Source organism: Apteryx rowi, unplaced genomic scaffold, assembly GCF_003343035.1.
Source record: "Apteryx rowi isolate R43461 unplaced genomic scaffold, aptRow1 scaffold_138, whole genome shotgun sequence".
NCBI classification, from domain to species: Eukaryota; Metazoa; Chordata; class Aves; order Apterygiformes; family Apterygidae; genus Apteryx; species Apteryx rowi.
In genome coordinates this window covers 640,978-660,138 of record NW_020447619.1, presented here as the reverse complement: position 1 = coordinate 660,138, position 19,161 = coordinate 640,978, and the positions used below count along the sequence as shown (strand labels likewise).

The window sequence follows — 19,161 nt, the reverse complement described above, 5'->3', positions numbered from 1 at the left end:
TTCTCTCTAACTTGTATACTCTCATTATAAAGGAACCTGTTGCTCAAATAGGTTGTTAACTTAGAAGAACAGCTTTTTTTCCAACTGGGAAATACTGTCCRTAGTTCTGATCCATAATGAATTTTTCAGAATGTCTCTGTAAAAGATTAAACTGTGTAATTATAGAGGATCTTGAATCATTCAGGCCTCCTTCCCAAGATTAAAGGTGCCTAACTCTTGCTGTATCCAGTGTTAAAAGAAAGATAAGCTCTACAAAGAGAAGAGAGCAGTTTTACCTTTTTTTCCAGCAAGGTGCAGCCTGATATTGTTGGAGGTTCCACTACAAATATAAAGATGGGTAGAGCTTCCAGCTTTTGCAGTCATTTTGGTTTTGGCAGCTCCCACAGTGTTATAAAAAAAAAATATTAAATGAACAAGTGTGTTTCACTGAAAATAGTTCTTGGTGCTTAAAATGTAGCTTGTTTTCTTCCAGGATCCATAGAAAGGATATGGGCATGAAATGACTTGGCTTAGAACATTATTAAACAAGGCTGCCATCAAACTGAGCAAAATACAGCTTAAAAAAGAATGCAAGTTCTTTTTAATATCCCAGATTTGTTTATTTTTATTATGGTAGCCTCTCTGAAATGAAGACCCTATTGTAGCAGGCACTGTACTAACACACCCTCAGAAATGCCCGTTATCTCAGCTCTCTTAAGTAGACAAAGCAAACAAAAGGGTGTAGAGGGAAAAAGGCAAGGCAAAGTTATTTGAGTTCATACACAAGGTCAGAAGCAGAGAATCAGATCTCTTGAGTCTTGGTCCAGCTACATCCACAGGTATCTGTTGTTCCTCTTTTCTTCATGGAAGTTGAATTACATCTAACACTGGAAAGTTGTGATGGTTGTGAGTGGGTGAGGAAGAAGGAAGAGGGAGGATGATTCCCAAGGATGTAAAATTATCTTAAAGATTAAGTCAGAGTGCCTTCATTAAAACTGTAGGATTCCATGTCTTATGTACTCTTGATACAAAAAGCCGTCTCTCTAATCTAGTCCATTTGCATCTAGAAAAAAAAAATCTTGGGAATGTATGAAAAAATTCAGATTCCTCATGAGGCTGTTTTTCACCTTTGTGTACAGCACTGTATGTGACATTAACAGTTTCCAGTCAGCTATTTCATGAATACCATCCTGACTTTGCAAAATATGATTCTGATTTTTCTGGCTACCTAGAAATGCGGAAGGGAGGGAGGGTGTTTGTACTGTTATCAGAAAAATCTGTGAAAGCTGCCTTCTGTCCATTCGGCACCAAAGGTCACAAGAAGAAATTGCAAGCACTATTTGCGTAATTCTAATTATCAGTCTTCCCTTCCACTGGATCTAGGAGATACTATATAAATGCTTTACACTGGAGCTAGGAGACATTACCTAAATACAAATTAAAAAGGGTATCTTTCATTAGAATCATTCTATTTTAGGAATCTTTTTGCTTGGGAGGAAGGCTGAAAATTTTTTTTGATATTGCACTGATGTCAGTRTAGATAGCAGTCAACATTTCTGCGATCAAGTAAAAAGTTATTGTTTCAAACAGATTAATAGTCGGTATTGCAAAGATATTGTATCAAAATAAGCAGTTCAAGTGTTCTTTTCTTATTAGTTGGACTTTGGGACTTTCCCAAGAGCTTGCCAAATATGTTGATCTATGTATACCTATGGACAGTCTGGATTCCTGTTCTCTGAAGCTTTCTGTGTTGTTCCAGCATATACAAACCATTCACCATTTCAGAAGCTGAATTAGAAGCCATCTTGCGAAAGCTTGATAATTCAGCCAGTGGGAATGATGGCATCCAATACAAACATTTCTAGATAAGCCGCAAATTTTAATATTACAAATAGCCATAAGCTATTTGAATCTAAAGATGCAGTAGGTTGGCTGAAATTTAATGTTCTGTTGGCTGTTCTGTTGAAATAGTTAGTCACAGGTAGTCCTGTATTTGAACACAACCAGTAATATTTCAACTGCCATATGTACACCACCAGGGATTCAACATACTTCACTTGTTTAAAAGTTTATTTTACTTCATGGCTGAAAAGACTCCCTTCAATGGAAGCTCTCTCTCATGAGGAATTCCAACATAGGATGATATATTTTTGATAAAGAGAAACCTGAAATAGTAAGGTATGAGAATATCAACTAAGAAGAAATCTTCTAATTGGATCTGTTCACATTTTTTTAAAAATGTTTTGTTTAACAAAGTGTAATCTGAGACTTCCAGCCATGTGGCAGTTCCTTGAATATACAGATTCCTGCTACTGGTGCTGATTCTAAAAATAATATAGAAACCAGTTTTAGGAGCAAAACTGTCTTGAAGGTTCTGAACTGATTGTGTGAACTCTGATTTTCAGGAATGATATTGCTGTACTTATGGCCTCTGATGTCTTTACCGTTGTTGCTGAATTTGTTGTTTCAGGACCTACTCCTGCAGCAGGTCCACAAAGATATTTGGTGGTGGAATGAAGGAAACTAACTAGTTGACTTGAAATAAGTAGCTTATGGTCTCTTAATATAAATGGAAGTGATTTAGAAGAAAAAGAGCATACCTCAGCTTTTGGTTCAAATGAATCTGCTGATTATCTATAATGAGATAACCATGCCCTATTACTGTAATGCATTTGAAGATGAGTTTGGGTGAAACTTAACACTCTCCCCTGCCCCAGTAGCAGCATTGTTGTTCATTGAACTACTACAACAGACATCTGCTTTTGTGAAAAAAGGGTAATGTTATAGGTATGCTGTGCTCAGAGGCTGTGCTGAGATCTGAGTCCCTTTGTTGCTAAGCACTGTAAAAAATACAGATCTCCTTCTAAAGATTTAAAGAGCTAAAATGTGAACAAATGAGAGGGACAGATAGAAAAGGATGAAACATACAAGCAATTATGCTCAATAGAAGTCATGCTTATTAGGGCTGAAGTTTTGTTTTTAAGGTGACAGTAGGGTTGTTAAATAGGATGATAAGAGTGTTCGAGACAGCAAAGGGAAAATGGAAGAGGAGAGAAGGYTGCCAAAGAGCTAAAGCTGGAAGTGAGTATTTAGTGACGTGGCTTAAGAGTTGTGCCTTGAAATGACGGCCTATTTAACTCCTTATTGAGCTGATTGCCAACCAGAAGATTAATCCAGTAGGAAAAAGAATTTTTTTTTTGCTGTTTTTTGTGAGCTGAATTGACTCACCGGTCAAGGGATTAGATGAGCAGCAGGGCCACTCCACTGAGACAGGGGTGAGCGCAAGACCAAGTAGCTAGAAGTGCGGGAAGTGAGAGGGAAAGCGACCAGCCCTTCCAGCTGTTACAGATAGCTCAACCTCCTCACTGAACTTCATACTGTGAACAAGCTAGTGAAGTAGGAGCAAGCTAGTGAAGTAGGAAAGGCAGGCTGTTGAAGACTTTTATGAAGACAAGTTTCATAATCTATTACTTCTGATATTTCTAAATTGGTGGGGTTGGACATGGAAGCAACATATAGTTAGGTCCCAAGATGAGCTCTGAATCCTTAGTGCCTGGCACAGGATGAGAAACACAGAGTTATATTTTTGGTGCATCCCTTAATTTTATTGACAGGATTCCACTCAGATAGAATCTTTTTCTGTATTCTTGAGAGGTGACTCCTCCCAGTGTCAGTGTTTGAATGTAGTGGACCCTGAGAAAACATATTTGACTGTTTAATTAATTTTGTTTTGTATGATACATTTTAAAAACTGAAATTTTCATCAAATTCTTTTGTGAGGTACTACAGAAATTATTTCCTTCCCTTGAGTGTCTCCTTTGAGAGATCTTAACATTTATTTCCAAAATAAATACCAATTGTGAAAGTGGGAGAGAGCACATTGGAGAGTTTATTTCCTACAACTTCTTCTGGTTTCTGATTCTCATATTGCCTTTTATTGTAGTATGAATAATAAAATAGTGGACAGATAGGGCAATTAGGATATGTCTCACTGCTTATTCTGCAGTTACTTGTTTGTATTTGCATTTCTGTGTGTAGATTGCAGCTAGTGTTTGTGTGGGATACAAGTGAATTAAATCAGCATTAAATATACTTTAATATTATGGAAGCATCTGGAATAATGTATCTACTAGATAAATCTCAATCCTTGATTTACTCGTTATATCTATCAGTTCCATGGAAAAGGAAAAATCACAGTAGTGGTATCCTATATGAAAGCTAGGGAAAGAAGTTAAGGTCAAGACGGAAGCATTGTTTTTCTGAGATCTTTAGTTCTGTGATCTTACAGTCAGATGGCTGAATTCCAGTAGAACCATTTGCTGTGAAAAATGTAGCTGGGGACTAAAATCAAAGGAAAAGAGCAGGAAGTAAGTCTGATTAAGAAATTAAGATAAAAGCTAGATCCTGTATCTAGATACTGATATTACTATTCTGCTCAGCACTAGACACTATTGTTGTGATAAATTATTACAATTCAGGTCAGACCTTCATGACTAATGAAGAGATTCCTGTGGAACACGTGGGTTTGCTATCAATGTCCATTTTATCACTAACTAGAATTACTTGTTATGTTAATGAAACATAAAAGCTACACCATTTTACATAAATACAAGATTAACAGTTTTTCGGTGTGTATATTTAGCATGTGTATTTGTTGAAATGATCTATGGGATTTATATTTCTGTTTTGTTATTTTTCATATTGACATTGATGTATTTTCAAGTAGAACTTTGATTTTATACAAGACTGAAAATCTAAATTTCTTATTGTTGGTAGTCCTTTGAAAACCAAAATATTTTATTGGATTGCATCTATTGGGATTAGCTGAAAAAAGATTTCATTTATCTGTGCCATAGCAGGTGGCAGTAAGGTGCAGTTCATAGTATGCACAGAGAACAGAGGTATCAATAAGAAGAATTTATGTAGCATGTTTTTCTATCATAACTATCAGAAAAACAAGAAAGACATGTAAGCCACCTTTGTGTCATCCAAATTCTGTATTAGATCCCAGTTTATTGTTTAGGGGTTGTATCATAGGCCAGGAACCTTGTAGCACTTCTTGCCTTGGTTTATGCTTCCTGCGTCTAGTTTTAGTTGAGGATGGTTTCTGTAGGGAAAGTTCTAATCAGGTTCCCAAATGACAATGTTCTTAGGGGAGAGAAGACTGTCTTTATAGCTGAAATTGTAAGGGGAGACGTGAACGTGAAAATATCTGTAAGAGTTTAAGAGAATCTAGGCATCACTTACAAAGCAGATAAAATGGTGCAGGAAGAGTTACAAATCCTAAATATATCTTAGTAGAAGCATTTACTGTTCTTCCTTTTTGGAAAGGTTGGTTAGTTACTTTTGTATCAGCTAAAATCTGTGGTAGAGGGATGAAGTTAAAAATCTTAATTCTGCTTACTGAAGTGTTAAGTATTCCAAGTTATAGAAGTATGAACATTTCCCTTTTGAGACCAAAACAATAAATATTTTTATTTTATTTTGTTTACATGCAGTTAATGTGGGTTTATGATGAAGATGTAGGAATGAATTGCAGAGAAGTTACCTTTGTCCCAGGCTTATACAAGATCTTTGATGAAATCCTCGGTAAGTATTTTAAGTATTTTTAACAATAACATTGTTGCAGAGTTATGAAGTACACATTATTCTGGAAGCTCTCAAAGCACAGTAATGTGTATTTAGGTTTAAATCACAGACTGAGAGATCCACTAAAATGCAGTGCACTAAAAATTGAGTGTGTGCCAGCACTGTAGAACAATATAGAAGAAGGAAGAGTGTGTTCAGTTTAACCTGCAGGAAAGTATAAGAAATTGTTATTAAACATCCGAATTAGATTATTCTTTATTGTCAACATTGTTATGAGATTTTTAATTTGCAGAGTTGATTAGGACCTCAGTTTTAAGTCACGTGTGAAAGAAAACTGTTCTATCAGTGATTGCCTAATAAGATGAAAGAGAAGGTGTCTCAGTGTTGATTTAAATCATCGTCATTTCTTGAATCATTAAAACTACTTCCTTCTGTACAGAATGATAGTGATCATGATGGTGATTGTTACACAGATCATTTCTAGGCTTGAGACAGTTATAAAATAAATAAGTATCATACTGCCATTTAAAAGCCTAGTCACAAAGGCACAAACAAATGTTTTTTAGAAAATTGTGTCTTAAGTACCTGAGTTACTATAGCTTGCTAGCTTATGATACTCTCTTGGTGACAGGCACATACTGAAGGCTAACCAGCACTAGTAATTTATGAACGGTGTGCTGTGTGCTTTATTTATATGTTGGTTTAATTGATGTTAATTCTTAGGCTAATCAGTTTTTATGATCTTATGTTGTAAGGACTGGCAGGATGACATCCTGAACTGAATTATAGTCTATTGAGGTCAATGGAAATTTTGTCATGACCTTCAGTGGGTTCAGAACACATCCATACCTCTAAAACTGTGCTTTACAGCATTGCTCTTTTAGAGACAGTAAAGACTACATCTTTATTGTCAAGTCAAGTGGAGAAGAAAGAATTTTTTTTTTACTTGTTGGTAAATTTGAGAAATAATCTTTCATAACTTCTTTTTTGTGTGCTGCCTCATAGAATTTAAAGGCTTTTCACAGGAGGGAGTCACTTCCATCTTGTCCGGTTCAAAAGGAAGATCATTGTCATATCATTATCATAGTTCTGTATAGCTGATTACTTCTTTATGTAGCACCAGCAAGTGCTCCACAGAGTGTGGTTTGAGAACTTGAGGCCAGCATGATAACATTATGAAAAGTGGAAAGTATAGCTGTACATGCTTTTTAATGAAATTGCACTTAATGGTTTTAGCAAAAACACCTTGAAATATCTGATCTTCAGTTGAGATCCTTTCCATCAAATATTAAGATATTTTAAGATATTAAGATATAGGTATTAAGATATTTTATCTTTACTGGGTTTCTCTTCATGTCCTTTAGTGGTTTGAGGGGTTATTTTAGTCTATTTCTTGGGTGATGAGACAAATGCTGAAAATGATTGTGAAGTGTTTTATGGTTAATGGCTATAATCACATTTCTGACTTCTATTGTTTGTAATTAATATACATGTGAGTACAGTTTAATTAAATTCTTATCAAATATTAAATTCTACTTATCCTACCTTTTATCATAAATTGTGTAAAGTACGAGTAGTTATGAGTCTCACAGGCTTTTTAGAGAGAACTTCTCCTGCAATCAAAAAACTTAATTGATGCAACTTCTTCAGGATTGGGTTTCACTGGCAAAATGATGAATAGACAGATCTAGTGATATGTAGTTTCCTATTTTTTTTTTTTAATGTATAGGTATATATGTATATATCTATGGTCTTTTCAGAGTAGAATGGATTTCTATTAAGGTACTGTTTCACTCCTACTGTGTTTAAATGTATACAAGGAAGCAGTCATTTACTATAAAAATGATTTGTTCCATCTAAAGCATTGCAGAATAGGACTATTCTAAAACAAAAATTGATAAATTTAAACAATGCTGGCATAAATAATCTGTTACCAGTTAAAATTAGTAAAACCAACTCTTTGATATGTGTGGGTACAGTGCCTGTATCAGTAGGGTTCTGGATTTGGTGCTGCTATAATATGAATTATAAGTAGTAATGATAATTGCAGCTAGTAAGAGCTGATAAATTCAAACTTTTCCTTAGCTGTAGAAATATACTATTCCAACATGAATGAGAAAGTAATATTTCATAAGGGGCAAAAGTGTAATATATGTAATAAATATCTGAAGAAATGCAGCACAGAGCAACAGAAGAATGAAGTTTTTAATATGTTAAGAACACTTATGAAAACAGGCTTACAAAATATGCTTCTGTGTTTATTTCTAACGTAGTATAACTTCTAGAAATAGAATCAGTAGTCATAAGGAGGTTGAAAAATGTCTTCTTGCAGGTTATATTTACTGACTTCAGTAACAAGATAGCTAATATACAAAAAGTAACCTGATTAAAAAAAAACCTTGACCATTGTAACTTGTGGTGGAATGTGTATATAATCAGTTTTATAGGTCAAGTAATTAATTTTTGCTCCTAGAAAGTGTTCAATTGTGTTACTTTGTTTCATAGTAAATGCCGCTGACAATAAGCAGAGGGACAAGAATATGACCTGTATTAAAATATCCATTGATCCGTAAGTAAAAGCATGTTTTACTTTACTTTCTCTGCCAGGGCTATTGTAGTTTAAATTTTTATAAAAGATTTTAGTAAATGAAATTGCGTTTTTTAGAATGAAATAATCTTTTTGGAATTGTTTCCATTGGCATCATATTTTGAGATGAAAAGATTAATTAAAATGGTTAACAGTAATTACTACCATTTTGAATTTATAATAATTTGTTTTCCTAAACCACTTATTAATGTTTGATTGAATAATTGAATAAAACTCAGAACCTGAAGGTTTTAAAATTTATATGAGGTGAAAGCTTGGCAGTACATAACTGTATCCAGCCAGGTTATGCATAAATCATAAATACCAACCCTTAATTCTATGACATAACTTTGTACCTCTTGAGCTTCTACATTAATTCCTTTAGCATCAGGATGAAGTTATGTTTGAACTAGTCAGATATAACACACTAAAACAGCAGACTGCAAATATCTCATTACCACTGTTTTTCCAAACGGAATCCTTGAAGAAGAGTTAATTTCTAATGGGAAATACCATAGTTAAAGAGATGGTGATTGGGTGCAATAGTAGTGCCCTTTCAGTGAAATGTTACTGAATAATAAATGTTTTGGAGAGGAATTTTGGCGCTGATGCATAAAAGGAGTTACAACGAATATAATAAATAGGAAATGACCATTCTAAACAGATTATAGCTTGGCTGTGTTTCAGTGGACTTCCCTGAAACCTACAAAGCTACTTCTCTAACTTAAGAATAATACAATAGTATAACTAAACTTCAGGATTTGGCGGCAGATCATGTTGATGGTGAAAGCTCTTCAAACATAGATTTTTGGAGGTTATTTTTATAGTATGAAATATTGTCATACGTGGGCAATTATACTACTTCTAATAAGCACAAGCAAGAGTTTTTTTGATAATTAAAATTTATAGAACTACAAATAGAGTAAGAGTGCAGTCTTTTATGATAATGTATGCAATTATTTAAACCTGTAAAATGTATGCAGGAGTCTATTTTCAAGAATACAATAGTTGGCCTAATGCCTTTCTTTGCTAATTTCAGGGAATCAAACATTGTCAGTATATGGAATAATGGGAAAGGTATACCAGTTGTGGAACACAAAGTAGAAAAAGTGTATGTTCCTGCTTTAATCTTTGGGCAGCTGCTAACATCCAGCAACTATGATGATGATGAGAAAAAAGTTACAGGCAAGACTATTTATTGTGTTTTGTTCATTCAATTAACCTGTTGTTTGTATTTCAGTATGCTTTCTACTTTTTCTACTCTTTTTTGTAATGGATAATCACTTAGTCACCATTACCAAAGTTTTATGTTAGGGTAAAATGACTGTGAGAAAAAAACATGTTTTGTTTCTTTTTTGTTTAATGACATTGTTTAAAGAGAACTTTGTATTTGCATCTCTAATGTCAGGTCGGGATTCATTATTTACTACCCCCCAAAGTTCCATGGTAATTATACCTTCTGCAAACATTAAAAAGCTTACCCTGTCAAAATTGAAGGAAAAATTATTTTAATAAATTAGTCTATGATTTATTTACCCTAAAGATATAGTAGCCCTGATTTAGATCATGGATGAAAGTTTGTTCTGTTATGTCCTAGCCCGTATATTTTTTCCACCAAATGACGACTTCAAAATTTTCTTTTAGGACACACAGGAATGAATTGATTTTATTTTAAGATGAATGTAGTATATTAAAATTCCTTTTGAATTCCTTGAGAAATAAATTAGAGTATGATTTCAGTCAATTAATATGATGTAACTGTGAGTTGGTGCTAAAAAGGGGTGACTTAACTTCCTTCTCTCTGAACTCTTGGTCCCTCCACTTACCTTCTGTTAGAGCTAGCAGGTGTGTGGTCACTGAGTGAATTGGATCTGTTCATGTACTTGTTTTCCACTGGAGGAGGGCGTTGTTGTTGCTTGCCTTGCAGCACAGGACTGCTAGATTTCAACATAGGGGAGCAGTGGGAGCATCCTGGCCAGGGTTGGGGAGGAGCAAACTGCTCATCTTTGAGGCAGAAACAGTTGCCCCAGATAAGCAGTAGTGTGAAACTGTGCCTCTGGCATCCTTTCCTAGCTATTGATATGTAGCTCCACTTTTGTCTTATGTAGGAACATTTTACTTCATTTTCATATTTTCTGTATATGGAAAATATAATTTCTGCTTTAAAAAACTTACTGTATGTTGTTTTTGCAGGTGGCCGTAATGGCTATGGTGCAAAACTTTGTAACATATTCAGTACAAAGTTTACAGTTGAAACTGCTTGCAAAGAATACAAACACAGCTTTAAGCAGGTATAGAAATTGTCTCAACTTTGTCCTTTTCTTTGCTGTAATTATAAACTTAAAATTGAACATGTTTCAATATTTCATGAAATTAATCATTTAACACTCAAGTGTAAAGGGTATGTAGGGTAGGCAGGCTAGATTAATTCCGTAAAATTGGTACTTGTACATGTTGGAATTTGGGGATTTTCTTTTAAGTAAATAACATTTTTCTTGAGAGTGTTAAGTGACTAAAAATGAAACACATTGCTTTTAAAACTAAGGTATATTTGTGTGGAAATGAATGTAAAAATTGAATATATTTTATTTAACCATTTTGTAATTGCTCAGTTATTTAATTTGTCAGAAAATTGTATTACTTCTAGCTGTGCAAACATTTTAACAATTATCTAGATAGTTTTGTATAGTGTTACGAAAAAAGGTTTTTTGTGTTTTTTTGTGACTTTATAAAAGTTTGAGGAACTTTGTTAGGGTGTTAATTACCAAAGTTCCTCAACTTTGGAGTCTTTCACAGTTGGTGGCTTCATTCTCTTTTTTCTAGACAAATAATCCATTTCTGTTTATGCTGTCACGGCACTGACATAAACAGTATGTGTTAATGGTTTACCTGGCTTTTTAAGAATTTAATATTTTCTGATAAATGCTAAAAAGCAAATTAATACTGGCTTAAATCTACATTTCAAAAATGACGTACTTTAAAACTTATCAAAAACCATGAAATATTATATACTTTCAAAAACCGAGGAAAATTTAATGAAACTGAACCTTGATGTCTGCTATAAGAGAACATGAATCAGCCTTCTGCTTGGTCTTTTAAATGTGCCTGCATTGTTAAACAGAGAACAATGTTAAGACCCCGAGTAAGTCTGAGCAAGTTGGTTTGTCAACAAGCATGCTTTGATATTCTGCACAGCCACAAAGATGCTACTGAATCTCTGAACTCTGGGTGCTGGGACTCAAACCTTCTGAAGAAGGGTATATTAGATTGAAAGTTTTAAACTGAAAGACAATAAAAATTGTTTAGCTAGCTCACTTGTACTCAGTTTAGTCCATTCTGTACTGGGCTCTATTTGCATTAGAAACATACCCATCAATGTAATGATACCTATATACTTACAGAAACCACAAATCTGCTGTCACCAATGCTTGTGCAAATCATGGTAAGGCAATTAATTTCATGCATCACATTTTACCAGAGGAAACTTCTAAGAGAAATCTGCGAACATTTTGTTGTGTAGCTGTTGCTATCTTAGCATAGCTGGAAAATGGAACAAAGGAGGAGGATAACAAGTCTTTTATTGTAAACTAACGTCTAAAATGTTTTTATTTCCAAAGACTTGGATGAACAATATGATGAAGACCTCTGAACCCAAGATTAAACATTTTGATGGTGATGACTACACATGCATTACATTCCAGCCAGATCTATCTAAATTTAAAATGGAAAAACTTGATAAGGATATTGTGGCCCTCATGACAAGAAGAGCGTATGATTTGGCTGGGTCATGCAAAGGAGTCAAAGTTATGTTGAATGGGAAGAAATTACCTGTAAGAGCCTCATTTAAAATATTTTAAGTAGACTGAGTATTTAATGGGAAGAATAGTAATTGCTTATCTGTATTACTATAGGTAAATGGATTTCGCAGTTACGTAGATCTTTACGTAAAGGACAAACTGGATGAAACTGGAGTTGCACTCAAAGTTATTCATGAAGTTGTGAATGAACGATGGGATGTGTGCCTCACTTTAAGTGAAAAAGGGTTTCAGCAAATCAGCTTTGTAAATAGTATAGCTACCACAAAGGTGAGTAGTTATATCTATATTAAATGATAAAAACTGTAAAGGATAAAAATATATGCTAAAGTTATGCCTGGTCAGATATTTGATAAAATCTGGCTTCTATAAATAAATAGGTGAGGTAATCCTTTGCATGATAAGATCTGTTGGAGCAATTAAATGCAATCAAAATATGTTCGTGGCAGTCTTGTATTTCTGTAGTTTTAAAATACTAGCAGTCATTATCAGTGATGCCGATGTCTTATGTGAGCATACATGGTACTGATTAAAGATAAAATGAATGGACATGAAGTTTAGTCAAAATATTGTATTCTATCCTTTTCAACACAGATTGTAATAAAATAACTGAAATTAAGGTAAACATTATGTATGGAAATGCTTAAAGTTAGTAGCAAGTTTTGGTTGGGAAAAATTGCTTTTGATATTCATTAAAAATGTTTTCCATTTATTGCTTTATGATGTATAAAACTGGCCTGAAATGCTGAGATTGTTTTTCTTTTATACCCTTTTCTACTTTAGGGGTCTAGGTATTCTCTCTACCTTTTGGTAGCTGGAGAAGCAGTGAAATATTATCATTACAAATCTTCAGTTATGATCAAAAAGCAATTTGCTCTACATACATACTTTATGCTTCTCAGATACTGGGGTTGTTTGGTACCAAGATAATCATCTGAAACCCATTAGCACAACTCTCATTTATGCCAGTTTGGTATGGCCCAAGGCAGAAGTTTAGGTATCTAAGGTCCACCATGGTGAAAGAATCTCTCTGTCATTTCTGCTGTTCACAAATTATGCAGGATGAGTGATGTAACAAGAGTTAAACAATCTTTGCTCCAGTTTCCAGTGATTGTTGGGCTGTTTCTAGGGAATCTTAACCATGAGTTTCCCTGAAAGATTAGAAAGATAAGAATTTGTAATCAGATGCTCAAATATTTCTTGCTCAGATCTCTTCTAGAAGAGTCAAAAAGAAGAAAATTCCCGCGATGGTTCAAGTGCTTCATAAGCACCAATGGTTACACTAAGTGAGGTCCCTAGTCTAGAGAGAGGTCCAGAATATCAGTGTTAACCTAGGTGGTAGATAAAGTTTAGCTAGTGTTTTGGTGGTACCTGATTGTTGCTACATAATTTCCTCCAGTGTCATTTTCAGTGTAGCTGAACCAGAGTTCAATGATAAGGGAGATGGTTTATTTTGGTGTAGAATATTTACTTTTTAAATGTACGTTTTAATTAAATGCTTATTTGATGCTTGTCAAAACTAGGGAAAGCAAACAACATATCTGGTAATTCTAAGGTGAAACATTTGTTTTACTTCAGGCCTCTTTATGCAACATAAAGAAGAAAAATAGCGTGACTTTAAAAGATGTTTAAAATATCTTTATGAAGAAGCTGACAATGCAGAGAAACTTAATAATGTTTGATATCAGGTTATGAAAATATATTTGAAAAAATGAATGCTTATTGACTCCTAAGTAAATATATTACATACACTTAAAGGGTTTTGAATTTGACTCCTTTGGATCAATTTTCATCCATCATGCAGTTACACATGCGTTGTTATCATATATTCTTTAAGAAAATTCATAGAAAAAATACTGTGTATTCTTCAAAGGTAAGTGTTGTAATTTCTAGTTTTTCCCACTCTCCCAATCCATGCCTTATGTGTGTGACTGGATGTGGAATGTTCGGGGCCGGTGAACCACCTCACCAGCAATTGATGTGCAACTACCCACTGATGAGACATAATGGCTAGTAACTAACTGCGTCAACTGCCTGTTCCCTTATCTGCTAACAGGTGAGGAGCTCATTTCAGCTGTTTTTTGGTTGTATATCGCTGTTTGCTGAAAGCTTTTCATTTCTGTTTCTGGATAAATTTCACCCAGCCGTAACTTCCCTTCCACCTTTTTTTAAACTTGCTTTAAATTCAAACAAGTTTTTTAGGTTGATGGGATTTTTTTTAGGGGTGGGTAGAAGGTCAGGCAGTATGTTTAGGCACAACTCCCTTTTTTTTTTTCTTGTAAATTTGTTACTGTGTCACTAATGATCAGGTCCCTGTGTATTCACAGTTTTGCAATAATAGGCTGCCACAGAATTCACTTCCAGAATCTAAGATTGCATTTGAAAGAATGTTTCTAGCTATTATGGTTGTACAGATAACCTTTTAGTGTTACACGTATATAAATTGATTAAACATTGTCTTTCTGAGTTCTCAGTTTCAAATAGTAGCCGTAGTAGAAACTGTAGTAGAAAATTCAGTTATTAACATCAGTCCAATGATATTCTTAATATTGCAGCACTGCTAACTATAATACTACCAATCATTTTAGCAGAAACATTCAACTAATGTGGATGCAGTGGAATATATTAGACTTGGGTACAGAAGAGCAGTCAACCTGTTAAAATTTGTGGGAGTTTAGCAAGAAATTCAGGGCAATTCCAGAACTTGATATTTGCAGGTTTATTCTAATAAAATAAATATAATAGAAAACTAATTTGAGAGAAAATATAATGATTGTATTTATATAGCTAATTCAGTAAAAACTTCAGCTTTATAATTGGCTTGTGAATTTCAGTTTGCCATATGAACTGTTTATCTGTCCTTAGAATTTAAATGTGGCATACCTCAAAATTATTTGTTGGCTGTTGATGACAATATTAATATAATGTACGTAGGAGCCAGTCTAAGCTTCTCTTTTAAGACTTTAGTTGTTACCATTTCATGGTAATGTCCTTGCATTCTGAAGTTTGCAAAACTGGGTTTCAATCATAATGGTTGCCTTTTGGGACAAGAGGTTTATGCAGCTGTAGTTCTCTTTTTCATAAGGTGGTATCCTAATAGTTATGGACAGCCTTTTAGGTTTAGAGGACATTTTTCTTTTTCTGTCTTGTATTAAATGTACTGACAGTTGGGGCAGTTATAGGCTCTTATGCTTCGATAGTGGGTAAATGTGCCACCTACTGGTGAGATGGTTGAAAGGTTCCCAACTTTGAGCTCTGAACATCCCTCACTCAATGCTACACACTAAGAATGGACACAAGAATGAGGAACTGTTATAATTAATACCTTCTAAGAACAAGAATTACGGGTAAGTAGCTGATTTTCTGACATGTCAGCTGTTAGTTTGAGCAAAATATTTGGAGTGCTAAAACTAGACTTTTCTAATCCAGTTGTAAATGCAAAAACTATACTGAAATTAGAGATCTTGATGCAGGCTTAAGTTTCTAGTAAAGTGATGAGTAAAAGTAATTAAAAATTGCCATTCAAATGTGGAATGTTTTTGAAATACAAGTCATTTATTTGATATTTGCCAGTAGTAGTTTGTTTCTACAATTTTGAAACAAATTTATTTTTTTTTAAAGTGCCAGGATTCAACCTGCACTTGAAATCTCTTGATGTTGAAGCAGTGTTGTCTGTGTATGAATAAAAATTGTTTGATTGTTTTAAGAAGAAATGTCATGAAAAAATTACTTAGTAAAATGTATGGTGCTTCTAACTCCTCTCTCTTTTTTCTTTTCAACTCTTCTTTCTACCTGAAACTGAGAACACAGTTACTATTTTCTGTCAATTCAGCCCCTTTACATCTCCTTCAGTCTTTTCAGATGCTTACTGTCTCTTAAAATTAAAATTCCTGGCTTTTGTTTTCTGCTTGCTAGTTGTTGTTCATACTTTCCCTCGATCTTCTTGGCTGCTTCCTTTTCTCAGTTTTTGTTTTCCATTTCTTTTTTCTTATCCTGTACTTCCTCATATCCATCCTCTTTTTCCTCGGATCTGTTTTTAAAACAGCTCTAAAGAAGGACTTTTTTATATGTTACTTCATGATTAATGTCTCCATGGAAGTGTTTCCTTCGTTTTATCTGTCTTAACGTTGATTAGTCTGAACAGAAGCCATTATTTAATCTGTATTTCTGTAGACAGTAATTGATATTAAATAAAGGTGATCTTCTGGGGTAAAATAATGCGCATTGAGTTAGATATGTTTTAATTGTATAGAGAGGGTACACCTGCATCAATGCATTGCTAGTTGTAAGATAATAGATTTTAGTCAAAGTATTATGAACTTGCTATAATGGCTACTAGAATTTACCATTTTATCATTATTCATACTTCTTTGTCTAAGAATTTCAAATAAGACGGTAGAATGGATCAAAAATTTAAATGTAGCTTTTGTTTCCCCTCTTCTCCTTTATTTCTTTTATGGACATGATCTTGCATACCTGTTTTTAAAAACTCCTTTGTTAAATATTTTCTTCCAAGAGGAAAAGAGGTTTCCATCTGTGTAAGCTTGTACTTACAGTATGTTTGATTAATGACAGAATTTTGGAGAAGCTTTGTCTAAGCTCTTTTAGCTTTTTTTGATAGTCTCTTTTGCGGAGTGGAAAATATAACTTTGTTCCAAAATCATCGTTTTCAAAACTCATTGTGATTGTGGCTTTAAGATTCCTTTCATAAGCCAACAGCTGAAAAATAAAGCAAGCTAGTTAGAAAATAGTGACTGTTTGTTGAATATGCTTATGTAGTACTAATGTGACTGGGGTCTCCTCCTTTTGTACAGAAAGAAATAGTTTTGTTTATATACAAGGAGGCATAGAAAACCTCATCATGTTGTCAACCACCAGTGCAGCTGGAGAAAGTCACTCTAGTTGCCAAAGGGTTATACTCCTTCAGACTTTAAAATGATCTCAATTATCATCACTTCTGCATTCCCATTTTCTAATTGTTGAATATTTTTTCACCCAAGTGTTTTGCCTGCTAAAGCAGAGCTGAATTAAAAGCCTAACTTTAAAGATGACTACTTTTACACTTTCAGATTTACCAGTGAAAACTGAAACTTCTTCTGCCCACTTAATCAGTAAGCAAACTTCAAACAGCTAGTGCAAAGAAGTTTGTCTTCTGTCACCTGTCTTTCAAGGTGTCTTCCACTGTGTATTTATTTAAATTGGCTTCTGCAATACCCCAGAGAAGATTTTCTAAACTACTTACAAATGTTGATATTTACCTGTCTTATTTACTTATCTGACAGCAGTATGTCTTCCTTTTGTTGTAGAAGTTTGAAGAAAAAGTCAGGGATACCAGTCCCCCTTACTTCACTGTGTGAAAATTAAAATTGTTCCATGAGTTTTCATTTGTGATTCTTGATGAATCAGCAAAAACAGGTGTTATTTTGTACCCCGTATTCTGTATTTTAACATGGGAAGGTTAAAAAAGGGAGGGCTTGATACTGCTGCAGAAAACAAAGAAAAGACAAAGAAAGCTAACCTGGGCAAGAATACAGTCATACTTCTCCATTACCCATTCTGCACCTTATTTCAGTGGAAGACTTTTCTGCCTTTCCAGGGCTTTTCAAGGTTTCTTTTAAGCTGAACAGTTTTCATTCAAAGGAAATCGTATGAACACACTAGTTTTTGTATGCTTAAAGAGATTTGAAGTTTTGCCCTCAAAGTCAAACTTCACTGAGAGAAACTTGCCTCATGATGAAACTTGGTCTCTCTCTTGAGATTCTAGTTAAATGCTTAGCGCTTTGAAGCACTTGCATGCAATCTGTTTGTGGCTGTTTCTGTTCATCAGCTTTGTGTCTCCTGTTAATGTCTTTCTGGACACTTGCATAAGATTATTCTGCCCCTCTGAGTTTTCAACTCATTCGGTATCTCAATGTCTTCTCTACTGGTGGTGGGCAGTCTGTTTGGTTCAGTTAAATCACCATGTATGCCAACTCTGAAGTGTGCTTGGAAAGAATCCTTATTCTGAGTATTTCAGCAGAATGTATCTTGTCATGGCAACAGATTTCTTTTTGTAGAGGCTGTAAAACTTGTCTGAGAGCTCTGATCTCTGTATAAAGGAGACACAATTTTTCTGTGATTGGGTGAGGAAAGCAAGTACTGGTCAGATTTTTTTTTCTCTCCAGATGCCCACTTCAAATATTCATCTTCTCATACAAATAATGGGGAACCCCTGCCTCCCAATATATTGTACTTGCCGGAAGAGAAGTTCATCTGGCAAGACAGCAAAATACATACTAAACTCATCTATGTTAGGTGTTTTTTTGTAATATTGTTTTCCTCTTATTATCTTTTTTAACAACTAAGGCTGTAGTTCTATCAGCAGCTGAGCATCAAAAGGGAAGGATCCTGTTTTTCTTTCTTCTCTGTTCTCTTTGTCCGCATGCACTGTCTGGTTTAGGTTTTTGTTACATTAATGAGCTGAATTGGTTTATAGTAAAATCTGACAGCTAGCACAAAGTTATTCAGGTGAGAGTGGGACCTCCCCCTTTCATCGTCATCAGAGAGCCATATCCTAAGAAAAATCAATTGCTGCAGATGGCTCCTTCCCATATATTCTTTCCCTCTTTTTGTTTCAGTTTTCAGATATCCAGAGCTTTAAGACCATTTATATTTTTGACATCAAAATGCCATCTTTCCTAAGAAAGCTTGTTATTTATCCTGTAAGGGGAATAGTGTCACCATGGACTTGTAAATATTTAAACGGATTTATCACCATTGGTTTAAGCAGATAACCTAGTCATTGTTCCATAGAATTAAAGACCTGCAGGATGCATACCTGCAAATACTAGTTGTTCTTCCTAATCTGTAATGTTTTTAGTTATGATTATTAATCATGATTATATCAATGGGCTCTAATTCCATTTCACAGAAAGCAATTACTTCTCAGCCTGTGACATGGATCTTTCTAAAATGACTTTGCCACACTTCTGTAGGATTTTCTATGTGTTACTTATTAATGTTAGTTGATATTATTCAATAATTGTATTATGGGAATGATTTCTAGGTCCTATGAAATATAGATTAGCTTTGTTAGCTTAAGTAATGGACAGTTTTTCTGACAGTTTCTTTGGCTGATATAAATTTATGCTGTTCTTGTCTTTATTAGTGGTTCTGATTCAAACTACTTCTGAGTTTTAGAACATATCCTAT

General features: G+C 34.3%; 1 protein-coding gene across 10 annotated transcripts in view; it reads left to right on the top strand.

Annotated features, from left to right (window-relative positions):
* Positions 1–19,161, top strand: part of TOP2B (DNA topoisomerase II beta) — a 76,646-nt gene that overhangs the window by 23,025 nt on the left and 34,460 nt on the right. For 9 of the 10 annotated variants that reach the window (XM_026057308.1, XM_026057303.1, XM_026057311.1 and 6 more), the window contains exons 3-8: positions 5,478–5,568; positions 8,074–8,137; positions 9,195–9,340; positions 10,349–10,446; positions 11,773–11,985; positions 12,067–12,240. In XM_026057308.1, coding sequence (XP_025913093.1) covers positions 5,478–5,568; positions 8,074–8,137; positions 9,195–9,340; positions 10,349–10,446; positions 11,773–11,985; positions 12,067–12,240 — 786 coding nt within the window. The remainder of the gene's footprint in view (positions 1–5,477; positions 5,569–8,073; positions 8,138–9,194; positions 9,341–10,348; positions 10,447–11,772; positions 11,986–12,066; positions 12,241–19,161) is intronic. The other variant, XM_026057312.1, reaches the window with a different exon arrangement.